Source organism: Ixodes scapularis, unplaced genomic scaffold (genome assembly GCF_016920785.2).
Source record: "Ixodes scapularis isolate PalLabHiFi unplaced genomic scaffold, ASM1692078v2 PGA_scaffold6__148_contigs__length_123643588, whole genome shotgun sequence".
Lineage (NCBI taxonomy): Eukaryota > Metazoa > Arthropoda > Arachnida > Ixodida > Ixodidae > Ixodes > Ixodes scapularis.
The window spans coordinates 18,752,387-18,779,765 of NW_024609881.1; the positions used below are offsets into that span (position 1 = coordinate 18,752,387).

The 27,379-nt window shown below is 45.8% G+C and overlaps 1 protein-coding gene across 1 annotated transcript; it reads right to left on the reverse strand.

Annotated features, from left to right (window-relative positions):
- Positions 1 to 3,736: 3,736 nt before the first annotated feature.
- LOC8040856 (protein N-terminal asparagine amidohydrolase) lies at positions 3,737 to 22,651 on the reverse strand. Its single transcript, XM_029978422.4, has 6 exons — positions 22,580 to 22,651; positions 17,191 to 17,244; positions 11,799 to 11,852; positions 10,457 to 10,557; positions 8,932 to 9,045; positions 3,737 to 6,057 (listed from the first exon to the last, which is right to left on the reverse strand). The coding sequence occupies exons 5-6, from the start codon at positions 9,043 to 9,045 to the stop codon at positions 5,887 to 5,889; spliced, it is 285 nt and encodes a 94-aa protein (XP_029834282.4). The 5' UTR covers positions 10,457 to 10,557; positions 11,799 to 11,852; positions 17,191 to 17,244; positions 22,580 to 22,651; the 3' UTR covers positions 3,737 to 5,886.
- Between the last annotated feature and the right edge of the window lie 4,728 nt (positions 22,652 to 27,379).

The following is a 27,379-nucleotide window of genomic DNA, read 5'->3' on the forward strand; positions in this document are numbered from 1 at the left end:
ACGAGGACACAAGGAAGACGAGACAGGACCAAGTGCTAGTAAGTACTCGTGGTAAGTACACCGTGCACAATGTACTTGAAGTAAAATGTTATAATACAATGTACTTTTAAAGTACTTTTTTAACACAATGACGTCCTTTGATTCCCCTATAGATTTTTTTTTTTATATATAACTGGTATGCATTGTTTTAGGGGTAATCGGGGGTACATCAGGTATTTTTGGAAAAGGCGGCAATTATTGCATAAGGTCAAGTGGCCGAAGAGTACTTCTATTAGGTACTCTCATTGACAAACTATTTGACACAATCGAGCTGAAATATGACGTAGATGGGTTGGACCACAATAACTAGTAAATAGTTTAAGGATAACTACAATAAAAAAAAGTATAGCCAACAGAAAAGTAAAACTACTCGCACAAATCCCTTGATTCTAGCACCTTCCAATCAGCAAATAAAATGATTTGCTATTTTAGCCCAACTGAGCGACAACAAAATTCAACATGGCGACCACCACAAAAAAAAAAACTGTCTAAAGTTGCCATTACTTACCTCAGAGAAATGACCAGATAATGTCTCAAAAAAGAAAAGCGCGTTATCACATGACCATACACTCTTTAGAGCACAGCTCTTGGGCGCCTGTTTCCGGCTTGAGCATCGTCGGCGGTGACGTAATTGCGCGTTGCATTATGGGACGTTTCCCAAAACGGCATCACACATGACGTCATGAGGGTCACGAGTGACGTCACGAGGAGGAGAGGAGGAGGGAACAGGAGCATGGGGGTGGGGACTAAAAGCACTAAAATCTGGAATAATTTACCATCGCCAGTCACAACTTTATTGCCTCATTAAAAGAGCAAATATTTTTTGAAAGAACATGCCTATTTTCATCTTGAGTCTCAAACCCACACAATGCAGATAATCTTTGTTAGCCTTGACTACCTTTGTTTCAACAATTATCATTACATTAGTTACGTTGTTTGTGTGTCATAACTAGGGATGCCACAAACTTTTTTCGAATCGAAGTTTCGATGATCGAATCAAGCGGTTCGAAAGATTTCGATTTTTCGAATTGTCTATATCGCAAAATTCGACAGAGGTCGAATTTTCGAACTTGTTAAGCGAAGAAGTTCGACGCTTTTCGAACCGTCTAACTTATTACGCTAAAAAATTCGATATTTTTCGAACTTTCGAACTTACTGCGCTGCAAGGTTCGATGCTTGTCGAACTTTCGAACTTGACTGACCAAAAAATTGGATGAATTTCGAACTTTCGAACTTATTTATCAAGAGAATTCGAAAAGCTTCGAACTTTCAAATTCTGAAAAGTCAGAAGTTCGACGAACTTCGACCTTTTAGGGTAAAAGTTCGACGTTCATCGAACTTCGAAAGACCGGCGGACGGTTTCATTTGATTTCAAGTAGTGGGGTACATTCGTAATTTTTTTCTCTCGAACTTTTACACGCGGTGCTGCGTTCCTTACGAAAGACAATGTCGTTTATTTCAATGTTCTGGCATGCTTAGGTTTAAAGAAATAAATCCCCGAAGGGGCGAGGAAGGACGACGGGTTTTTGACGATTGTCGTTTGTGCCAGATTTGAAGCACGCTGCAGCCGGAGGTATTTATAGTAGATATGTTATACTTTTTTAAGAATGATCTATGTATAGCCTAGGTAAGTGCCGTCTTAAGATGTGATTATTGTTATTCAATCCAAACATGTATCTGCATGCAATTATGACCTAAACTTGATATTTATTTTCGTCTAAGTTGTTTGAGGTATCGCATTTAAATTAACACCACAGACAGTACATATCATTGCCATCTGCAGAATACAAAATAATATATTTATTGTTTTTTCACGTTAAGGAATAAATTAACTCATGGGAGAAGATTTCTAATAGTGTTCAAGTTCAGCACGTCATTAAAAGAAAACTTTTTTTTTTCGCTTCACGTTCCTGGGACGTGTTCCTTTTAGCCTGTACACATTTTGGTAAAAGAAACTTGTTTCGAAGTTCTGAACCTCTGAATATGCAAGAATAGAACACTTCCGACGAATTCTTGATAGTTTTTTTTTTCTCCTGCTTTTTATTCCCGCATCTTTTTTTTTTTTTTTTTGTTACTATCGGCACAGGTGTTTAGGTCGAAAAGACAGATTTGAACTTCCGAACCACTAAGCATGTGACGAGCAGTGCCTTCTGACAACGAGTTTCTAACAATGACCATCTACGCAACCTCTTATGCAGTGAAGAGCGACAGTAGCTAACATATGCATAAATAATTTCAGATTAAAATAAGCTCGACCACGCCCTCTTTCCCCGTATTGTTTTCTTTAACAGTCCGAAATACCCCTCAAGGGGGAGGAGGCTGAAGCCCCCCCCCCCCCCCCCCTACCCTCTTTCTCCCCGTTTTTCCTCTTCCGACGCCACTTGTATGGTAGAACGCTCCTCGACCTCGAGTTGTGTCGGCTTTTGTGCTTTTTGCGAGGCGATTCCTCCGTCCCAGAAAATAAACCTCCAGGACAATTATAAACTTCACCGGATAGGATTACTACCAGCGTGCAAGGGGTGGCGAGCTAGTTTGCCATGTCGCTTCAAGGTTTTTCTGAGCCTCAACCACCTGCTCGCCCCTGGCCGTTTCGAACTGGATGAGTCTCGTAAAACAGTGTGTTCGTGCAATCACTACTCCGTGATGCAGGTTAAAGACCCCCCCCCCGGGCTGGCGGTGACAATTCTGCACTGGCAAATATTCTTCGCAGAATCTAGATATCACACCATGTATCACACCCTAACTTTTCTAAACTTGATTTTGTGAAAACCAGTGAGTCGTGAAAACGTTATTTGAAACTGAAACCGTGGAAAAACTTGAAAATCGGACTCCGAAAACTTGGATTAGAAAGAAATTCAAAATTTTCAGTTTTTTTTTTTTTAATTTAGCGTTAAAAGAGAATCAAAATCTTCGAACTTTTCGAATTTTATGCAAAAAGAAATTCGAAATCTTCAAATTGTTCGAACTTCATGTCTATAAAAATTCGAAGCGTTCGAATTTTTTTTACAAAGAATTTCGAAATCTTCGAATTTATCGAACCTGAAGTAAGAAAATATTCGAAATATTCGAATTCGAAATTTTAGAAACAGTGAAAGCTTCGAAATTTTCGAATTCGAAACTTCGCTGTGGTCAAAAGTTGCGAATTTTTCGAAATCGAACCCCAGTTCGCTTCACAAATATCGAAACCTTTCGAAATCGAACCTAGGGTGGTTCGCGACATCCCTAGTCATAACAGATTATAGCATCTAAACCGGTCATTACTTGGTTTCCTTTTCGTGGTCTTTCTAACAGTGACTGTTTTCATGCATTATTAAGAATGGGCCCAAACTAGCCAATGGCTATGGGCCCAGATGGTTTCTTCAATAATCTGTACTGTTACTAATGAAAAATAAAACCAATCTGAATATGAAGGAAAAGGAGGAGAGGTGGAGGAGAGGAGGAGGAGGAGAGGGTACGGATGAGGAGGAGGGGCATACCCTCCTCTCCACACCCTCCCCTCCTCCTCCTCAAGAGCTGCACTCTAATTCAGCATTACAGGGAGTTGTAAACGTCTTTCTTTTTTTTTTGTCTTTTCGTTGAAGTTGATGAACTTTTATACTCAACCTTCCCTGCCACTCCCCCCTTCGCTGGATGCTCCAGAAGACTGAACCCTTAAAGTGAATAAAGAACATAAAATAATACACAGGATGTCACAAGATGTACAGAAATAATGTGGACTTTAATGGTTTTGAACCCCAGGATGCTACAGAGATTACACATGGCAAACGTTTGACATTGCACCAACAGCACCGAGAAAATAAAATATTTAAAATAAAGATGCAAATGAGCAATGATATAGTCGCCTACCCAAAAGGCGCCTGCTAACATAGCACCTTCAAAAACTGCAAAACTGTGGGCATTGAAGGTGTAGCCCTTGAAGCAGAAAGAATGTAAAGATCTTACAGCTTGCAATTGCAGTTGCATGATGAAAAAAGAAACATTGCATGCAACTTCTTTACTGCCACATTTAGCTAGCACCTTGTGGAGATGAAGTCTTACAACAGGCACGAGGAAAAACATTGCGAGATACACATAATTGTGTGAGACCCCGACACCTTTATAACAGGCAAACCTTAGCAGCCCATGTGAACAAAGAAACAAACACTTGCAATGTAAAAGTTAGGTTAACAACAGATAGTCTTCACAGTGCTAAGCAATAAATGGAATACTTTATGTGGTTTTAAACAATGTTGGAGGCATAACACCGCTCGGCTGCGACGCAATCAACAATACAAACGTGCTCCTTTGCAAGAGGAACTGTGAACAATGTTGCCAAAAGCTGCACATGTTTGAATGACAGACGACCAACAATCGGTCCTTTCGAGTATTAAAATATTACATCCAGCTTTCGGATGTCTCCTTACCATTACTAGAAAAATAGGCGCTTCCTCGTACGGCGTTCCTTCGCTCTGTCAAGATGTTTGCATCAACTTCCCCAGAGCTAGGTGCAGAAAAAGCTGCACAATTTTTACATTTCACGTAGCGCTACAAGTTTGTACACACAGAACAACAACGAAAAGGCACTTTCTTAAACTCCCCATTTTCTCTGAATTCATGTTTCATAGACTTTAAGGTTTGAGGGTGCCTGTGCTTTAACAAATGCAGAATTCCCAGCACCAGATACTATGGCAAAAAGCACCATATCTAGTGTACATTATAAGCAAACAAAGCCCGCAGCAAAATAACCTTTCTTTTTTTTTTTTTTTTCTCCAGAAGACGCGGCAATACGTTTCTTCTCCATCTGCTTGCTGAATAAGATGCACTAATAAGGGTGGCACCAGTGCCTGAAAGGACATCCTGATTCCCTGTGTATTCACCAACTGAGGGTCGTGCAAGTAATTACTTGATCACAAAATACAATACAACACCAGAAAACCAGATGGGATTTTACGACGCAAGCACCTAGCAAGTGAAGATGCCAACTCTGCCTCTAATACCGATTCCTTAACATCCGGAGACTAATCTCACATTCACGAATACCTCAACAAAAAAAAAAGGTTACCACTTTCTGGTCAGAAAAGGGGTCGAAAAAAAGAAGGTTCCAGAAAACCAACGTAAATGTGACGCGCAGTGACCATTCTTTAACCTAATGCCGCAATTTCGTTGGCTGCGAAGGAGATAATAAGATGATCCGGACTCGCCGTGCCCCGCATTTCTTAAGATGTCGGCGACTATAAAGGAGGTGAAGAAATTTTCTCAGTGGGGAGGGTTTTCCATTGACGAAGTGCCAAGGACAAACTATTCGTCAACTGAGCTGAATTCCTCTCTCCAAACGATCAAGTCCTAGAGATCCGCGCGAACAGGGAATGTGGAGTCTAGAGTCGATTGCACAAACTTGTCGCTTGTCCCGTTCAAGGTGCCCGGAACACGTCTCAGCTCGCCACTGCCAGCATACAATACTGCCCACGCTTCAAAAGCGGTTCCGAAGTTGCAACGAGTTACGTCACGGGAGCCGGCACGTTGCGCTGTTTAAAATAGAGATTCCAGGGGTTGGCCGTAAAAGCTCCGACGAGAGAGGTGAGCAAACGAAAGTGCCGCGTCGCTGCCGAATCCCAATTCCTGGCCGCCCAAGTTGCATCAAGCTAGAGGGTGAGCCACAACAGAACGGGCATCCGGCAGATCTACCTTCATTGCTGTACCAATTCCAGAATCGCGCCGGGCACGAAACTGTGGCGCCACCGGGCGGGAACCGGGAACCACGGATGCGGACGCAGTAAGCTGGTCAATCGGTCGGAGCCACGTTCCGGGAACCCTCGCCCAAACCGTCTTTCACGTCGAAACAGACGACTCGTCGCCGGCGGGCGGCCCTCAGTAGCAGAAGGGGATCCAAGCTCCACCTTCGTCCTTGCGGAAGTAGTGGGGCCGGTTGTCCGGGAACACCGTGACCCCCGGGAAGGGATGCTGCTGGATGTATTTGAGCGTCGCGCGGGCTTGCATCACGAACATCGGAGACTCCACCTCCGGAGACGTCGAAAGATGCTGCGAAATCGCTCCGTTGAGATATTTGTTTTCTCTTCGGCAAGGTCGGCTGCACTTGGGTCTAAGCCAACCGTTATTAAACGCGTAGCATTTATAGGGTTAACTCTAGTGCTTTCGTGTCTAAGCCTGGAATGCAGCCTGGACAAACTGTGCAGCACATTCATAGTCATTTACAGTAAACGACTTGATTTTCGCGGGCTCAAATTTTCGCGAATCGGGCCAAAGCCGAAAATTTTAAATTATTCGTGGGTTCTAATTTTTGCGAATTGAGTGTAGCTTCCGTAGCGTTCACATATTGCCCGAATTGTTTGTGGGACATATTTTTCCCGAATTGTAGGCGATTTGCGAAATTCGCAAAAATTAGGTTTTCGCAAAAATTTAGTCGTTTACAGCATATATTACATACTGCAGGCCTCGATTAGGCCCTTGCAGGCGTGGAGTACAGATCCAAAAGATGCAAACAATAGAAAACACAAGACAGATTTCAACCATAGTTTTACATAACTAACAGTAAGGAGAATAGCAATGACCGTTGAACTAAACATAAACAGTCAACGTACTGATTCAAAAGATGCAAAGATGAAAAAAAACAAGACACATTTCAACATCTCATTCGTTGTTTTACGTAACTAACAGTAGTGACTTTCAGAATAAACATTCAACGGACGAATACAAAAATGTGACAAAAAACATGAAGGCACGAATTAAAAAGGGTGATCAACGAGTACTTTACTAAAGTTGGGGAGATAAAAATATCATAGGGCAGTGTGTTCCAATTACATATAGTGCGTGGAAAAAATGAGAACTTGAAAATGTTAGTTCGAGCAAATGTTGTCTGAAGGGAAAACTCACTGTGGCTCCTTGTTTCCCTGGAAGATAACTGAGAACTCCAAGAACAGTCGGCGACTGTTCTTGGGAGCAGGAACTTCCCTCAGTACGCGCTCGGGGGCAGTAAGGTGGACTACACATAAAGTTCTGATTGCGAGCTTTCTATATGATTGCAAGCCTTCTAAATTCCATGCATTCAGAATGCCTTTGCGAAATGCCAAAGAGGCAGCCAATTGGCTTCCCCATTTGCATCATGAACGATGCAGCACAGTAATCAGATTTCCTCCATCTTTTTTTGCCCGCACAATTGTGTTTAACCCAATGTTTCATGCTTTTGTTGTACGCCCATAGCATCGCCGTTTGTGGATCGACCTAGAAAATTTGAGTATCTATTGATTCGTCGTCAAATTGCATCTGGTGAAGTAAAAATTTGCAAATCGTTTTAAACGAAGTTGGTGTGCCACTGAGACACAGTGAAGATCTCCAATGAGCATTCCGCTGTGCTTAAAGGCGTAAGGTGACTTCGAGACATGCCAGACCTCCATCGCGGAGCAGCGCGGCAAAAATGAGACGCTCACGGCCATGCCGGAGAGAAATATTCTAGTCAAATGGTCAAGGTGTTCTTTTACATTGTAGTTCACTGCCTGCCAAGATTCACCTATTACACAGATTCGTTCCCAATGTTTCTCCGATTTTTGTTGTTCGGAAAGGAACAATGTAATGTTTGCTCTTGTCCTGACTGTTTTGTTGGCAGCACCATCAGTAAATGAAGGCCTGTTCAACCCTGTTAAGCTGTTCAAGCTTAGAATGTAGCCTAGTGCTATAGGCACAGCGCTGACTTTGCGCGATATCTGCACTCTGCTCCGAGAGACGAGAAGTGGCCTCTTCTCTGTTTACGCACACAATGCAGGGCTACCTCAGTGTTGAGTCGCTGCTGATGCTAACAGGTGACAGAGTGCTGACTTGGTAGTATAACAGCACTGCATGTATCAGTGCTTTTCTGTATAAGACCTGGCCCTTTCCTGTTCACACACACAATGCAGTGCTGACCCAGTGCTGAATAGACCCTTTGCAAAAATCCCGAAAGCAGGCGCGCGCCGCGCGACGAATAATGGGAGTCCTCGGTACGGCCCTCCTCCTGCTACCACGTGACCACATGGCATACGCGTGCACATGCAGGTTACTATGGCAACAAGTTTTGAGGAGCCGGGCGAGCGACGAGCCAACGGCGGCTCTGTCGTCTGCTGCACCAACGCTTCGTCGAACCTGGTCGAAGCCTGCCACGAATGCAGTGCAAACTAAATGGATTCGGTGACACTTCAATATGTGAAGGTAAGTTACGACAAATAACGCATTAAAAATGAGTTCGCCTGTCGCGATGCCTTTACGCTGCCACAGATACCGTACGCCGGCAACGACGTACGGCTCGGCGGGTGGGCGGGATGGCGGATGGCTGCAACGGCTGCTGGAGGTAGCTGCCGGGATGCGCGCGCAGTCGCGGAGGTGCAACAAGAAAGCGCGTGATCTGTACCGAGGGTTCCCGAAATTCCCTGCCGTCGTGGCGCTGTACGTTTTCCAAAGGGTGTATTGGGTGCTGATGCTAGCAGCTGATAGTGTGCTGACTTAGCAGTATAACAGCAGAGTATGTATAAATACTCCTCTGTATGTGACCTGGCCTTTCCTGTCTACACACACGATGCAGTGCCAACCTCACACTGAGTTAAGCGCCGACACTAGCGCTGTTGTAGAGCTTGCATAGCACTATAACACACTATAGCATTGGCACTCCACTACGTGAGACCGGGCCTCTGCCTGTTTACACAGCGTCATTTTAACGGCGAGTCAGTGCGGACGCTGGCTGAAGTAGTGCCGACTGGGCGCCCTGCTGCTTGACACCACACCGTTTTCTGTCTTCACACTTATTGCAGTGCTAATTCAGTGCTGATGCAGCACTGATATTAGAGCAATCCCAGCGCTACACCGCCACGTGAGCCGACCTAAAGACAGAAAGAGGGAATGCTGCCTGCAGGGAGCACTGGTTCTCACCTGGAGGATAAAGTCGTCGTTCTGAGACAGCCAGAGGTCAACGCCCCTCATGGGCTCGTAGTTGAAAGGACCAATGCGCATCATGCCCAGGGAGCAGTCGTAGATGTCGCTCATCTGCACACAGGGATACAGGCACATGGTGTAATGGCACAGGCTCAGCACGACACCCGTGTCACAAAATAAACTTTCCCCAAAAAAGATGTTTAGTGCTTATTTACGTCACAAAAACTAATTCGATCAATCCCAAAACATGCTTCCATCTTGGGATCGGTGTCTCGAATAAGGAGCGTGTTTTGAAACCCTTCCCAACTCAACATGCACCTTGCAACACAAATATTGTGCATGTTTTTTTGTTTTTTTTCTGGGAATTTTTATATTGTGACAAAGGTGTCCTATCTTGGCTGTTGTGTCAACGGAAAGGTTGCATCCTGGCAATGTGTTATTGTTTGATTGTGCTGGCAAGAGACTTTTTGTTCATATCAGGCACGTGTCTGCAACCTTTCGTTCGATTGTTAGAGGTGGCTCTAAAAAGCGCACTCCTTGTAGTGGTTGGGGTTGGTGGTCTTCGTGTCTTTGTTGGAATAGACTGTAAACCCAACCCTGGTACTTGCCAATATAACACTGGAGCTAAAAAAAGATATGTTTATTGGAACTTCAGTGTTTCTTTAAATAAAAAAGGATCTCCATGTTCATTCTGTCCACATGCATCTGAACAACTAGTGAAGAATGCGTGGACAGCACGACCGACGGCACGTGGATCGCCTGCGGACGCGTGTGTTTACGCCTCATGGCCCAGGCAGAACAAAGTCACCGGAGATCCAACAATGTCACAAAGCACTCCGCAGCCTTCACAATCCCATCACATCAGTGCTTTTGTTAAAAATGCCTTAGCTGAATGGCTATGTCACGATCTGGTAGTTGACAGCAAGTCATTGCCGGAAATATAATGGGTCAGTGTTTCCCCCGCAAATTTATACAGCTCGAAGCAGCGCAACTGTGAGGCAATCCAGGAGTATACAGTTCCCATACGATAAATGGCACCAAGCACAAGATCCTTTGAAATGGTGCTCCAGTGATGAATGGGCCACCGCACAAGCCCATGTGGGTGATTAAACATTATCAACGTGGGCCGACGTTTTCACCCATGACAAAGCATTGGGATAACTCGGGTAGATGGAACTAGTAGAGCATTAATACAAGAGCAATATCCCAGTGTTTGCCAACACAAAATGACCCATGACCAACAATGCCAAACAATGTCAGGAGCTTCAGCCAGCAGCGCATGCTCCAAGCCCTTGCTAAAAAGCCAAATAAAACGCAAGAAAACTGGGCTTTCTAATGAAAATAAAAAAGATTAGCACACCCCTTGTCCCATAGTTGCTTGCACTTTTCAGAAGTCTGGGACACCAAATGCGAAGGCTGGGGGTCTGCTCCCTTTGCACAATTTAACACCAGACAATAATTTTATGCGTGCGAATGAAAAGCGTGAAGTACATGTGAGCTGCATCTTCCCACGTGAGCGTACCTCATGGCACCCCGTGAAGTGCCTCGCCGAGCGCAGGGGAAGTTCCGGTCCTTTGTCCGGGAAAGTGGCAGGGAAGATCTCCCCACTCTTGATGTTCACCCCTGAAAGCGGGACGGCAGGAAGCAGATCAAGAAAAGCAAACATTCTTTGTGTACTTTTTGACTAGTCGAGTAAACGTACCGGGTGTTCCAGCAAATACACAAAAACATTCCTACCACTAGGGTTGGTGGTGAAAGAGAGACTCTTTCGGGGACAAACTGCCAGCAACGGCGAACGTCAGGGATTGCAAAAAAACACACTAATTAGCTAAATGGTTAACCAAGCTTTACTAATTAACTTTTTAATTTGTGAAGATAACCATATGATTCCAAACTAGAGACTTGCTGAGCGATGCAAAAAAGAGGATCAGGATATCATCCGCCATTTTGCACTGCCAGCCTTGTGCTTGCTGCATGAGTGGTAACTTAAACGCACTCTCACACTTCACATCTCCTTTAAGCCTCCCTAAAATCGATAGATTTGGGTTTTTTGATGATGCTCAGCAGGTGTCTAATAAAAACCATGTCTGTTTTCACTAATTAGAAAGTGAACGAGTAAATATTGGTTACTCGTTTAGTTAATTAATATGTTTCTTGCAGTAACTGACGTCTGCCATGGCTGGCAGTTTGTTCCCCCAAAACGTTTTGTTTTTTCTCAACCACAGTATCGATAGGAGTTTTTCGGTTTTCTGTATACAGTTGAATCTCAAATTCAAACTCTCTTAATTCGAACTTGCGGATAATTCAAACTAACATGCAGGTACCATCTTATGCGTCTCTATGGGAGGAAACTCGCGGTAATTCAAACTCGGCTTTATTTAAACGAATGTTCGGTCCCCCTCGAGTTCAAATTAACGAGATATGACTGTATAAAGAACACAAAGAGTGCCACAGGCAATGACAAGAACAAAAACTGCTTGTCCTGCTCACTTCTGCTTATCCTTATCTGTAGCACTGCCTGTCTTCTTGAACAAACATCCTGTTTGTGAAGTAATCAATGTCCAGTTCAAGCCTGCACACCTGCATGTTTATACTGCTAGGAAAATCAATACTAGCTCATCAATAAAGGACAAGATTTGACCTAGGGTTAATCAATATGGAAGCACAGCTACTGTCAACCATCATTTCAGTGCATGTTGCATGGGAGCTTTTGTGCCAACCATAACAACCCTGTGCTGTCTCAGTGCCTGTCTTTATTCCAAACTGCAAAATGACTTGGACTGCGCGACCAACATTGTGCTTCTATGGCTTTCTCCGCTTGAGGCACTTGGGGCTAACCGGGAGAAAAGATCGGGTCCACTCACCGATGCCGTAGATGGTAGGCCAGTTGAGATTCCCACGAAGCACATTGTTCAGCTCTGAAAGCGTGGTTACAGAGAAGGAGCAGGATCATGTTCCAGCGGCTACAACGACCGAGGGTTGGAATAACAGTAGAACTGGAGTCACTCAATGAGCCACACTTAAAATGTCGGCACTCTATCCCCTCTGTTTGTGTCGTGGGTGTCGTCATTCTGTTACCGAAAGCACAGCGGGTGCAGCTGACAACAGTTACGATTAGAGAATGTGACTTTCCGAGCTTAAGTTCACAGACTGTTCCGTGATTTCTGGAAGACGGAAAAGTGCCTCCTGCAATTTCGGAAAACGCTTAGAATAACTGGCACCGACGATTTTAAGAAACAAGACAGCCAAAGTGTTGCTTGTCTGAAGCGCAGCTTGTTAACCGTAATATCCCACACAAACGTTCAACTTTCCACGGGAGGTAATTGGGAAAAAAGGCAGATGGGCAAGTCTGCAAGATTCGCCCATTTGCCTTTCTGAAAGAATGTTTTCTATTACGAAGCCTGCTGCTTGCATACACACAATAAACACCATTGGCGTTGGGCCAAGTTGGGCGCCTTGTCAATCACAAGGAGCAGGCAATTGTGCAACTTTCTTGTTTGGTGCATACACGCGTGCGTCCGAAGGCTTGTAAAAAGAAAGGGCTGCCCAGGTTTCCCCAGTTCTTCGGAGTCGCTCTTTCCGGAAGGTGGGCAATATGTCAGGATTTTTCAGACATAGATGTTTGGACATAAGAAAGGGGGTGGGCCAAAGTTCGAGGGTCGGCGTACGTTCAAGATATTACGGTAGTGGCCGTTGATATGTTCCCAGTTAATACATACTTATTCGACTGAAATATTTCACAAATGCCAGTCCAGTTGAACTCCCGTAGCACCGATCTCCCTTTCGTTAACTGGCTTTGCAGTTCTGATGTAAAAAAAATGTTTTGTGACATGGTCAAAGCACCACATTCCATTCACGTCCACTCCCCCCCCCCCCCCCCCCCCCCTTTTTTCGACTCTTTGCCTCTCAGCACTAAGCGTAGACTGAATTCCTTCGAAGACTGAACCAGGCTTGAAATTCCAGTTTCTGCAACAGCCCGTTCATCTTTCCGTCTCTTTCCCCTTCACACACACACGCTTCTGTGGCACTCATTTTCCTGCGGTCCTGCTAGTTTCAGGTCACCATAGTCCTTAGATCTCCTGGTCTGGAATCTTTTAATGCAAAAGCATGAACTGTCCCATGGAGCGAGCTGACGTCATCAGTTTGAAGCGCATAAACGGCACCTAGTTTCTGCGAACCCAATAGGAGTGAAGTAAAGCTGATAGATTTCGCCTTCGGCTCCACTGGCTGGTGCGCGTCGATGGGGCTCCCTCCCATTGGCTGCTGCGCTTGTTAGTTTCCACGACCGCTAACCCCATGGCGCTGCGTGTCCATCAGCGCGCCGTTAAAACGGAGCGTCCAAGGTCAGCGTGCCCAGGGGACAGGATGGCCAGTTCCGCTTATTATAAGCGGATTTGGGCTTGTTTTTTCACTGAGTCGCTGGTAGATTTTTCTAGTCGCTTGTCGCATTTTTTCTGCAAATATGGTTATTTTAAGGCTCGTCATGCTCACTGACAGTGCGTTTGTCGTCAAAAACGCGAAAAACAGCATGACCGTTTGGCGCAGTGGTTAGATGGCGCAAGCTACCGTCCGTCACAAAGTACAAAACTATTACTATCCATTAACAAATGTTTTGGCACTTTGTTCATCTTGCCAGTCGGCAGTTGCGGTCGTCGTGTCTAGTTGTCATTGCATTTTGCACAAAATGGCTTCGAAGTGGTCGAAGTATGGCAAAAAATATTGTAAAGAGTGGGAAAAGGAAACACAGCTTAAGGACTGGCTACGACCAGTCACCGGAGACGATAAAAAAGCAGCGTGCAAGTACTGCAAGTGCGAGATCCGCGCTCATCATGCCGACCTCGTTCAGCACATGGCAACAGAAAAACACGTCAGGAACTTCTCGGCCCCTTTCCAGTGCACGTTTGACTACCATGGGCTTCACCAAGTCGTCGCCTTCAAGAACGATACCAGAACTGGAGCTCAAGCTGGCATGCTACTCAGCGTGCCATGCCACGCTCTGTGGATAGTGGCATGGCGCGCTGAGTATTCACCTTCGTATTGGAGTGAGTTCTTTTTTGCATTTTATTCTTAATAAACTATTGTCATTAATGTGTACATTTATTGAACTTCCACTTGTTTTGGGCTTCTTCACGAAGGTCACGCCGCTTTTTTTGGGCTTGGTTGGGGACGACTATCTGCGTGTTCGCTCGGCCGCATCTGGCCACCCTGCAAGGGGAGCACACGCGCTGACTGGCGACGAAAAGTATGTAGCGGACAAATAAGGGAGCGGACGAGCGGCTTGCATGCTTTCGCTTTCACAACTCATAAGAAGTGCTTAGGTGTACCTCGAGCCTTTTTTTTTACATTGTGAGAAAGTTTACCCTAGAGAAAGAGGGAAGTACCAGAGGCGTGCTTCCGGCTTAGGAAGCCAACCAATCGGATCGCTCGGAAAGCATGGCGGATGGACACGGGTTTGGAGAAGTCATCGTGAGAAAAGTCACTGGATGCGTCATCTCATAACAAAAAAACCCAGACCCATTGAAAAGACACACGATTGCAATTGACATCCACACTTGAGACCTAGGGGTCATATCATTTCGGAATGGCTGAAACATTGATTATGTGAAGGGTGCAACATCTGCACTAAAATAAAAAAATATTAAAACTTCTCAAGATTTTTTTTTTACTTCGTTTTTTGGCATTTTTTTGGGACTCCCACTTCTATCAGCGCCGCTCGTGGTGGCAAAGTTTACTAGGGCAAAAACCATCGAAGTCTCCAGACCAGTAAGTAGTGGGCATGACGCAAACAGCAAGTGGACGCATCCTTGCAAGATGGTGCCACAGTGGCGGGTGTAGAACCGGAGAGCCTAAATTTAGGAGGGGGAGCAACTCAAATTATGAAGAGTGTTTGCAATTTAATGGCAGACGCCTCCCAGGCAGATTGGTCGCGAGAGTGCATGCGTTGCATGGAGAGGAAGAAAACGGGCGAAGAGGCAGAAAAGCTTGCAGACGAAGGTCTTCGTCCCCTCCTTGCAGCTCGTATTGAAAACACAGCCCATAGACCATGCAACACCGATTGGGCAGTTGTCAACTTTGAAATCTAGGCACACTATACACCTTTCCAAAAAACGTTCATAGGCCGCCGCCGATTGCTAATGCTGATGCGGCTGGTGCGACTCTTATACCCTCTATCAGCTAGAACTTTTCTGCCACTCTCTTGGATTGTGAAAACCCCCCCCCTCAGCACGATTCTCTACCTATGTTATAAGTGTTTTGCATTCTACGTTTTCTGGCCCCCCTTAAAAGTTTCCACTTTTTTATTTTTACTGCTGCATACCCTTTCTGTGTTATCTTCCACTGTGAGAAATAGGGCTGGTAAGTGCCTGCCATTCAAGCTTTTCTGCTCGAAATTCACGGGAAACGAAGGAGGGGAGGGACGTCGAAAGGCGCTCGACGCGACTATGCTAACAATGATAATTGTTCTCCCCCTCCCAGAGATTAATCGAGTTGAGTCCTCAGTTATCTCCAGAAATAGTTGTCCGGGTCAGGGTGGGAAACGGGTCAGTCGAGTTCGTTCCTCTGCCTTGGTGGTGTTGTGAAAAAAAGGAAGCTCTCCCCAAAACGTGCCCCAAAACGAAATCATCTTGGATTCCGTCCAATCGTCAAGATGTGACTGTCATCGACTGTGACTGTGTTATTTGAAATCTTTCTCAAATAAATTCCTTTCGGATAACGCTGCATCGTGTGGTACGTACGATATACTGTTTGAATGTTAACACTCGCTAAATTGTATGCCCGGGTCCTCTCCATCGGTAAACATGTTATTTGTGAGCTTGAAAAATACATGCCTCTGAGCTGGCTACCTTCTGTTTTAAATTAATTTTGACAGCTAAGCGCTTTTTTGTTTTACACGTGGCGAATCGAGCGGCGCCGTCAAAACTTATCGTAAAAAAAAAGTGACAACTAATATTTTACTCGCATTCGTTCTGTCGTGCGAGTATCCAACAAAAATAGTTTACAAGCTTCTTTTTGCATTTTTTTTTTTTTTAATATGGTACACTGCTTTTTTAATGTATTAGAAAAATACATGCACCATGAAACACAAAATACAGCAGGAAAAGACGAGAATTTAGCTGCCAGCAGTGTTTGAAACTGCGCCTATGCAGGCTGTGCATATTGAAATCACAGTCCACTCGGTTAGAGTTAGCAGGGACTCCAGTGAGAGTCTAGCCTCAAACCCAATGACTGGGCTTGAAAACAGTTTGCTGCCCCTGGGGTCAAGCGTTTCTTGGAAATGTGTATATAACACACTTCTTGCAAGAGCCAAAAGATGGTGCACGCGAAGCAAACGAGAGCGGGGGAACACAAAGCAGACTCGCGTAAAACGTCACAATGGTTCAATTGGGACACGCGGTCCAGCGTCTTGGTGGCGTGCATAAATAAAAGTTCCGGTTTATCCGTGTTTACTTCAAACAGCAATGTTGTCTTAACCGAAGAGAAGGTCGCCAGCTTGTAGAACGTGACAGTAGTTTATCTAGGAACCTCAGTTTTACATAATTAAGGGCTGCAATAGCATAGTGCCATTTCGGTGCAGCGCTGAAAGGTGCTACGCTGCCTGTGGGATGTTTGAGAAAAATAAATGGCTTCGATTCGGATTAGCATTAACTTTGCTGTTATAAACAGCTTTCTGCTACTGTAGTGTTAATTTATACGTTATACTTCTGGTTTCATCCCAATTAAAGACCCCCTGAAACCATTTGCAAACCTTTGTTTTTAAAAAGAAAAGCGTGTTTGTTAGTCTTGGTGTCGTGTAGCAAAGAGACGGTTACGCGAAGCACATCGCACTTTCTGCAGACGTACAGAATGCATGGATCATGCTTTGTGCAATTTTATGCACTTTTCCAGATTTCTTGGACAAAAGTAAGAACAAGGTTTGTTTTGTACTCAAAAGAGAACAAGAATGACACCTCAAAAAGTTCACTTTTTAAATTAGTCGGAATGCATGGAACTCAGTCTGTAAAAGTCAGCATCCTTGACCAGGCATCACGCTTCACACTGCTTGCTTCTACACCCACTAATGTCAATAACGATGAAACGTAAACTTATTTTTTTAAACTTTGGTTCTTTTATGATCATCTCGAGACATTTTTACGACTGATGTCCTTTTCGGGGTTCAAACTGTAGCTCTAGCAATCAAAGTGCACAATTCGGGCATATATCAATTTGCGCCATCCCATTATGTCAGAAAACTGCAAAAGCAAGGCACTGAGTACTCACCACAGATGCAAGCTGTCACAAGATGCAGATTCACAGGCTGCTTATGAAAGGCATCTGAAAAGATTAGCGGGAAAATGTTGCAAGATGATCCCCTTAAAGGGCAACTCGCTTCATTTTTGTTTTTGAGAGAACAATGCGGAACTATATTCAGTACCACTTAGGACGATCATACGTCAAATATTACGACCTAGTTCTGTCTAAATGTTTCTTAAACGGTCAAGCAAACTTTGGAACATGCCAAGTTGACGAAATCGGCAGACTCTGGCGGGTGAATTGAGGTGCAATTAACAGTGCAGTCAGGGTTACGGTGTTGGCGTAGTCAGCATTCAGCTGAACGTCATTAACATTGCTACTCTTTGCTTGTTTTTACTTCTCCAGGCAAGAGTAACATGCGACGTTAGCAGCGTCTCCTCTTGGCATGAACCAATTGCATTGGCTCAGCCCTGTCCACGTGATAGGTGTAACGCGCCTGTGCAGCGCGCTTCTCAGCCTTGGGAACCACCCAGCTGTCCCACCATCTCCCAACCGCCGTCGTCGTCTCGCCGTCTTGCAGACTGTGATTATCGTTTCTCGGAGTTTCGTTCACACCTCGTGCACAGAGTAATGCCGCAATCAACGTTACTGGATCGGATAAGTTGACAAGCTTCGAGAAAAAAGTGACGCGCTGCCGTTCACCGCTGCGTAGCGGCACTCGTATCCAAGCCCGCCCGACCCGTTCAGTCTGATTGGCCTCTCTACCTGTGGATACGCAGTGAAACATTGTTTCTGTGTGGGTTCACAAAGTGTATTCCTAAGGATTGTTGCCAGTGCGATTATGTCCGGATTGAGACAACATTTCCTGGGACTTTTGAAGTAAAGTTATGCCAGCTGGGCCTTCGTAGTTTCGGCAGTTCTTGACATTTGGCACCGAGGCAAGCAACTCGGAGAAATGGCTGCGTCTATCATTTGTGGTTTCCGGCACATGGTATTTTGGTCTTTTGCGGACTAAAATACCGTAAACTTCCCTCTTCTGGTGTTCTGTGTATGAGTCAGAAATTCAAGTGTAGAATGCCAATTTGAAGACGTCTTCGTCATTTGAAGCAAGCGGGCTGTTTTTGTATTTGTATTCGGCTACATCCAGGCCTGCTAGTGGTAAAAACAACTCAGTTATTTCTCTCGTGTGTTCTTTACGTGTGTGACAACCTCGGTTCCTTGGGTGTGCGTGCCATTTCGGAGACGTGTGACTAAGCGGTAAGAATTTCAAGATATCACTTCTGATCAGCTGATCAGCGCGGATTTGTGTTGTATACTTTGGAAGTTTGCGTGTGAACGTGCGGTAGATATTAGAACCGTTATTTCACAGTACCTGCTACAGCTTTGTGGCAACAGTTAATGAATTGTAACACGCTCTCGTTTTCTATGTAAAATGAGTTCATTTGTACAGTCGAAGCTCGTTAATTCGACTCCCGTTATTTCGATCATCGCGTTAATTCGATCCTTCCGTTTAGCACCGTCAGAAATGTACATGATTCAATAGGCAGAAAACCCCGGTATTTCGATCTGATAAATATCCCCAACCCGATAATTCGTCCCGGGAGCCAGCATCTTCGTAACCGGGAAATACTTTTTTAAGCTAACACTATAAGTTTAAAGGTTAAAACGGCGCCTCAGAACACAACACGCGTCCCTACCCATATTGGCAAACAGCCGTTGCAGCGAGCCCGCGCCTGATTGCGACACCTCCACAGACGCGCGATGCCCGTCGGCGCCCCCGACGCCTCGAGCCGGCGCGCGCTCCGCGAAGGGCGCCCGCGCAGACAGGCGCCCTTTCGCCGGCGCATCGCGCCGGAGAAAGGGCCGATTTGATTAGTCGAGGTAAGACCCAGTCAGAGCGCACCGGCCCGATCACGTGGGGAGGCGCGAGGAAGGAGACGGGAGCAACGAGAGGGAAATGAGTGAGCGATGAAGTGAGAAAGAACGTCGGGAGGATGGAGAAGGAGACTGGAGAAAAATGAGCGAGCGATGAAGAGTGACCGTGCTGACCGTGCTGTCGCGCGGTTCCTGGTTTCTGTTCTTTGGAGTGCGCGGCGTTTAACGCTCATACCGGAAAATGTCGAAAGAAAAGCGAGGAAAGTACTCTTCGAATGATTTAAAAACAAAAGTTCACATAGTCAACGAAGTTAGGGAGGGAAAATTGTCCAGAAAAGAAATTGCCGAAAAGTATGACCTCAAGAAAAGCACGCTTGCTACCTACATTAAGAATGAAGCAGCAATCGTGAAAGCTTTTGAAGAAGAGCAATTTGTGAATTCAAGAAAACGCCTTCGCAGTGCAGCCCATCCAGAACTCGAAGAAGCCGTTTACAAATGGGTGACAGAAGTAAGAACGCACAACCTTCCGATGACTGGAGACATGATTCGCGCAAAGGCTCAACAGTTCAGCGAACGTTTGGGCATCGAGGGATTCCGTGCTTCCGAGGGATGGCTCGCAAGATTCAGGGAGAGACACTCTCTTATTTTTAAGCACGTGTGTGGTGAAAGAGCCGATGTGGATGAAGATTTGTGTGAAAACTGGAAGACTTCGGTGCTCGCACGTATTCTTGCGGAGTATGCGCCCGAGGACATATTCAATTGCGACGAAACGGCGTTGTTTTTCAAAGCTCTCCCCGACAAAACGATAACGTTCAAAGGGGATCCTTGCACTGGGGGAAAACGCAGTAAAGAGCGGGTGACCGTGCTCGTGGCAGCCAACATGATAGGCACGGAACGTCTGCCTCTATTGGTGATCGGGAAATCCAAGACGCCACGATGCTTTCGAAACATCCCGCGGCTTCCAACGGACTACCGTTTCAACAAAAAAGCTGGATGACACGTGCGATCTTTTAAGATTGGCTTCAAAAATTGAACCGCCAGTTCGCGTCCAAGGGGCGCAAGGTCGTGTTAGTAGCGGACAACTGCAGTGCACACACAAAAATGCCAGAGCTGTCTATGATCCGCCTGATTTTCCTTCTACCCGCAACCACCTCACTCTTGCAACCAATGGATCAAGGAATAATCAAACACCTGAAAGGCTTGTACCGCAAGCATCTCATGGCAAGAATGTTGCTTTGTCTGGACCAGGGTAAGCGCTATGAAGTCACTCTGTTGGCGGCGATTCATATGCTTGTTAAAGCTTGGACGGACATGCCAAGCCAGGTCATCGCGAACTGCCTTCGTCACTGTGGTTTCTCGTGTGATGGAAATACCGCGAGTTCGACGACTGCATCGGTTACTACGTCTACATCGGCAACTGCATCGGCTACAACATCGGCAACCACAATTGAAGATGAAACTTTGACGAAGAGTGCAGTGCTCTAATGTCCGCCCTACCCGAAAACGTTAGTTTCGATGATTACGTTGCGATAGATGATGGAGTGCTTGTGTACGGTCAATTGACTGACGACGAAGTCATCGCATCGGTTCAGCATCCCGAGGGTCAGGAGGACGACAGCTGCGAGAGTGACGCCGAAGAGCCGCCGCCACGCCCATCTCCTGCCGAAGCATCCGCTGCGCTCGATGTACTTGCGAACTTCGCAACGTTTGAAGACACCGACGGGACGATGTGGCCGCACATTGAGGATGTGCGGAAATTTGTTTTTGCGAAGCGTCTGACGGGAATGCGGCAGCAGAAAATATCGGCGTTTTTTTCGAAATAAAACTCCGTCGTCGCGGTTGGCTTTTCGCCGCTTCTCGTGACGTACGTCGTTACTCGTTTTTGATCGATATTCGATAATTCGACTCTTCGATAATTCGATCTATTTTCGAGGAACCGTCAGAGTCGAATTAACGAGCTTCGACTGTATAGGCATGTGCATGGTCCATGTGCCTGACAGCAACATGCTTGTTGGCGTGTTTATAAGCGCGCATTGACTTAAAATCGCTTTACGTTAACCGTTGCAGTTGTGCTTAAAATAAATTTATAATAATGTTGTTTTATTGATCTCACGACGCTCCTCCGATCTATTTCAACTCAAAATAAAGACATTTTGAGCAACTCTGAGAATTCAACATACCGTAAAATACCGAGCTTTCACCCATTTTACAATGAGCGCCCATCCGTCAATTTTTGAACACTCGGAAAATACACAAAGCACATACCTTAACATATTGCTGAGCTAAAGAGTGCCCATCCCCCAGTTTTACATGATTAACTAAAATTTTTTCAGTTTGTTGTAAAGCGAATGCACTTCTATGCGGCAGACATGAATCGACAGATGACGGAGAAGGCGGTAGTAGCAAACAAGAAAGCTCGGGTCCTGGGATAGCCAACTACAGGTATTTTTAGCCTCGGTGTTTCACATTCTGGTCACAATTTTTTCATTGAAGAGAAATAAATAGGGGTGTGCGAATACCGAATAGTAGTTATCAAATCGAATACCAAATCAAATTACAAGAAAAAAAGCCGAATATCGAATAGTGATTTTATTTGTAGGAATTTTTCAAAGTGTGCTGCGAATGAAATGATTATATGTGCAGAGTATGCGCCTGGTGCAGAATGTGCATCTCGTACAGAACAGAAGCTAAAATTTATAAAAATTCTGGTGGAAAAGAAAAGAAAAGCAGCTGGTGATGGACGTGGGGCACTAAAGATTCAATTTTATGGCGCAAACATAATCTATCTACCCTAAGCATCACAAAAAACCCAAGGTTACAGCCACACATGCCTTTTTCTTTTTAAAAGCACGAACTAACACCGCGACATGTCCTTCTTTATTTCTGTATATCTCAAAAAAGGGGCATTTTGCAATGTTTGATCTCAATTTTAAGGGCAAAAACGGGCACCCGGGATTTTATTTTAATAAACAGATAGGCGTTAAATCTGAGTAAACAGGCTTAAACAATAAAAAATGTGTGGTTAGGTGGCGCAAGTCACCGTCCAATAGCCGCTATGCATGCATTCCTTTGTCCATCTATCCTGTTTTAGAGAGTCTACATTTAAGAGGGAGCAAGCGAAACAGAAACAATGGAGACGGCTCCTGCGCAGATTGGTCGTAAGTGTGTGTGTGTTGTGTTGTCGCATGGAAAGAAGGCGAGCAAGCGAAAGAACGACAACGCCTGCCCCAAATACTGCCCGATCGATGCTTTCGTCTTTTCGTCACCTTCTCGCAGTTCGTATTTCAAACGCAGTATCGAATGGTTGGAAACACTCTCAAATCTAGGCACTTTATTTTTCCCATTCCGTTTTGTTTCTGAATTCGAACTTGCGGCTTGCGGTTCCAAAACAACGACCTCAGACAACGACGACGATAACTCTGCTGGTTTCATCGGCTTGGTTAATATGGTTTCTTTTTGTGATCTTGCAGTGGCCGATTTCTTGAAAAGAAGGTTCCCTGAAAACACCTTGTGACAAGAGAAAGAAGGCAGAAGAACTCACAAAGCAGCTGATTGGCCAGCGTCTCGGAGTAACCTCTTCTGTCCAGAAAGCCCCCGACGATGTAGACCTCGAACCTGCGCAGAAGCAGTCAGAAATTCGCTGATGCCCAACAGATTTTGACAATCAAGTCAAATCACATCAGATCTTCATACAACATCAGAAAGATGTTGAGGGCACGGGTAAAAAGCCGTATAGACTGTTCCTTTAAGGACCATCTGGGTGGCACCATTTTGTTTGACTGCAGTGCAATCTACATACATTGGGGCACTTTAACAGAATCGTTGAGGTTGAAGAGGCAAAGGGCGTGCACCCGGTCCCACTGGCCGTCTTCTGTGGGCATTGCAACCAATTCGCCGGGGTAACACAGGGAAAGGGCAGTGCAGATCCAGTGGGCTGTACCGCCGGAACTGCCCAAACGTGGAGGCTCATTTCCCTTTCTCTATTCACTCTAGCAGAGTGGTCTATATTGGAGGCTTGACTAGAAGCCTCTCCTATGCGCCTTCAAGTCTAGCAGCAACAATGCGACCCACCTTCCAGAGCAAGAAAACAGGCATAAAATGGGAAAGAAGCACATGACAAATAATGTCAGAAAATTTGTCTGCTACAATCATTCGACGGCGGTGTGGAAATAAAGACAAAAGGCTTTTGCTTTGTCGTGGAGAGCATAATAAGTGTTGTGCCACTGATTAACCAGACTTCTTGGTTTTTTATAAAAGAAAAAAAAAGCTAGTGGACTTTAGAAAAAAAATATTAATTGGGTGCACCATATAATTGCCTCACACAATTTTTTTTTTAGATGTTAGTGACTTTTTGTATTGGAGGAAGCTAAAGGAGATTTTCAATTTGTCTTGTTACATCAAGAACTCAATTCAGGTGCCATAAGCATCCTAAAACATCCACAACCGTGCTCCAAGATCGCTGGATGATCACCGGTACATTCTAGCGCTGCCCTGCCAATACCCCCTCCACATCTCCCCGGCCTCACCAGCTGTAGCTACCTACCGGTGGCTACAGCTATGTACCAAAGATTTAGTTTATAGACCTACTTTGTTTATCTTCGTCCACAGCCACATAGTTTCAGTATCCGGTATGAGGACAAAAAGAAGCCAGACCTTATGGGTGTACAATGGTTGATTGAACAACATTTCATCGAAACATGTTTTAGAGAACGGGCACGTTCGATCGAAGCTTGGCTTAGAAAAAGCGGAACCTCAGTTTAGAGAAATGCCTTTTATCGAAAAGGGGACGCTGCTTAAAAAAAGGCTCCCCTACTTTGCGCGTGTAACACTGGGGCACGCGTTAACTCACCCTGCCCGCCCGCTCACGTCGCTTCGCAACGACAGTTTGCGGCGGCTCATTACAAAAATGTTAACTGCGGCCGAATACACTAAAAGGCCGCTCATCGCCATTTTCTCTAAACTGAGCTCCTCTGTGAGGTGAATTGATGAAGCGGCATTCTCTAAAACTAGCTTCTCTATACTGCACGCCTCAAAGACCTTACACCGTAGAAAAAACGCAAAAACAGGATAGAAGAGGTGAAACAAAAATGAGTGAAAGTCACGACTAAAATGTGATCCCTTCCCAGTGTCGTGGCAAGAGCAATACAAGGTTCTACCCTATATCCAAAAGTTTTGCAATTTGAGATGGCAACACCTAAGTATGGAAAAAATCTACATACAGCATGTCAAAAAAAGTAAAAATAATTCACACCAATCTTTTTTTAATTGCAGAAACGAGTGACACACCCCACAATGCCGAGCATCTGCCCAAATGCAGGGCTGGCAGTACAAACCAGATGCTAAAGTTTAAGAACTGTCCGTCGTCCGATAGGGTAGGTTGGCATTGGGGGCACATGGGAATACACCAAATGAGGGAGTACAGGGGTATATGGGATGGGCGTCTTTCGAGAGTAGAGAAGCGATCAGTAAAGTAAAACTTGAACAAAGACTAGCTGCAATTGAGGATACGCGGTGGGCAGCGAAAGTGTACAAGTATTTATATATGAAAAGTCTAAACACAAAGTGGACAAACCGAACCCGCAAGCTGAGATCTAAATACATTCAACGAGATGGGGCCGATCAAAGTGTATTAGTAGAAAAGGGAATAAAGGAAACAGAGAGGAAATTGTGGAAAAAGAGAATGCAGGGGAAATCAAATATACAGGGCACAAATACAAGAAATAAAGAAGGAACAGTTGTATGATAATTCATTGGGGAGCTCATTACTGTTTGAAGCTAGAACGGGGGTGCTAAGAACCAAAACATACAGGGCTAAATAAAAACCACGAAAGGGAAACGATAGAACACGTAATTTTAAAGGGGCACGGAAACAAAAATTGAAATATTCAAATTTCGTTCGGAAATGAGTCAAGCATGACGGATAATAACCGTAAATGATAATCGCACATTTGTATTTTGAACGATTGGCTATATTTTTCGTTCCAAACGGTGCACTCGAGCCAGCGCTTGAAGAGAAGCGAACGGACAGCGCGATGCTTCATGGGATATCAGGCGCAAACAAAAACAGAAAGAAAATATTCCCCGCATTCATGACATAGCAAGGCTGGAGAGATTATGAGCTTTGCCCTTGGTGGCGTTGTCAGCGTTGTGGTACTGTAAATAGCGTCAGCGCGTTCCAACCGATCCGTTCGAAGTACCCGTGGGGTGACGAGCGTCTGGCTGGCCCAAGGAGCACGTAGCTTCCACAGCACTGTCAGCTTAGGGCTGAACGGGATGGGGAAAGCGGCACATTGATACTTTAGACCCATGTTGTTGTAAAAAAAACTATCTCCAAACTCTGGTCTAAAAACATGCTTTTCGTGCAAGGCTCGTCAAATTATGAGGCGCTGGAGAAATGCAGCCTTCTGCGTTAAGTCCTTATTTCGAACTCTTTTTGTTCGCCTTCCGCCCATTGAAAAGCATGCGGGAAGGGCCTTAGAACGCATCTGGTATCGCTACGCCGCAGCGTTCTTCCGCATCAAAACGTTTGTCTGCTTTCCTCGCCGTCACCATGGCAACGAACGCCGAATGAATAGAAGCACGCACGGTACCGCCGCGTGAAGCCAGCAACAGCTGACGCCATTTTACGAACGCCGTCTGCTAGCCAAAGCCGAACGCGGTGTGTCAGATCAACCGCCTCCGCCGGTGCGCCGCTAGCAAAGACGACGAAGCTGAGGCACGCCGACGGCGATCGAGCAAGCAACAACACCGCGGGACGACTGCAACGGCGGCATTTATTCGGATCAAAGGCCGCCTTCGCCGGTGCGCCGCTAGCACAGACAACGAAGCTGAGGCACGCCGACGGCGAATGGGCGAGCAACAGCACCGCGGGACGACTGCAACTGCGGCATTTATTCGGATCAAAGGCGCGAAATAAGCAAGAACAATTTTTATTTGAATCATCACACGCGATATCCCAGTTGGGGACCACATACCTTTGCTGGGTCTTTCCTGTGAACTTTTTACAGAGACACGGGGTGCCGCATTCAAAACACAGCTCTGTTTGCAAAATATGGGGGCCCTGAAAAGGACCGTTTAGACTGCTACCAGAACCTATAACTGACATAACGAGCACTTGACGAGCGGTTGGCGCATAAGTCGCCTTTATGCACGCAGGCGGGCGACGGGCTCAGCGCAGCGGATCACTCGAAGTCACCGGGGCCGTCAGAATCCTCGTCCTCCGCACTATAGGGAAGATTCCTGTCTGCGTCGGGGCTATAGATTTTGGCGGCCGCGGCGACGAACGACTGAAATCTGTCAGTGTTTCCGCGCGCCTTCTCTCTCCTCCAAAACATGAACTTTGCAAGGTGACCAGTGAAATGGTGGCTCTCGCGCCGTCCAGATGGAAGAGAGTTTTTGACGTGGGCCCAGGTGCCCTCCACCGTATTGGTGTGCGCACCAGTGTTCGGGTCGACAAAGTGCAGCTTGTGGTTAACGGTGAGGTGCGTGAAGCGAGCGTCATCTGCAAGCTTGCGATAGCCAGCCCAACAATCTGTGATTATTCTTGTTCCAGGGCGGACCCACTTGGCTATTAGCCCTAGCAGGGTATTAGCGTCACGGGTCTCCACGGGAACAAGAAAGCAGCACCCGCTGCCACGCTCCACACCGCCGAAAACCCACTGGCCAGGCCTTAAATACCCGCGATGGTACTTTCGCCGCCCGAACATACTCTCGTCTAGTTCTACAGTCACGCCTTCGCCGCCAATCATCTCTGAATGCGTAAAGACGGCATTTACCACAACCTCCCGACAAAGGCTCGTCCAATCAGTTATTGTCTTACTTGCGACATCAGTCTCCCGCTGAATGACGGCGCACGGTAGGTTCTGGCACCAGAGGTAGATGATCTTCATGAGTTGGGGAAGCGTCAGGTGCGATCCCTCGAAAAAGGAACCGCTCCGTACCGAGACCTCGCCCCGGCACTGAACCTTGACCGGCTTCCTCTTGGGCACCTCACGAGTCATCCACAAACCGCATCTCCACGAATACCCATCCGCAGATCTAGCGCGGACTTGCAGCGTCATCGCAGCTTCGCACTCTGGGCAAGCACGAGAAGCCAGGAGCAGGCCCATGCCCTGAAACAAATTAATTGCTTCAAGAGGGTCTTTCATGGCGTCATGAAGACGGCACAAGTTAAACGCCATGGCACTGCGACGCTCGCCTCTGGAAGAATAAAGCGCCACGGGGGCTAAACGAGCAGAAATGCGCGCTTCTTTGCATTTATTATTTTTATTTGATCCGCCTTTTTATACCTCGTGACACCCTTCTAACAAACTGATTGGCTAATCGGTCGGGCCATGTCATC

Excerpts from the sequence above, each read along its gene's own strand:
- LOC8040856 (XM_029978422.4), bottom strand. The coding sequence starts at position 9,045 with ATGAGCGACATCTACGACTGCTCCCTGGGCATGATGCGCATTGGTCCT. Across the intron at positions 6,058-8,931 it reads ACGACGACTTTATCCTCCAG|CATCTTTCGACGTCTCCGGA; the intron begins GTGAGAACCAGT and ends GCGATTTCGCAG.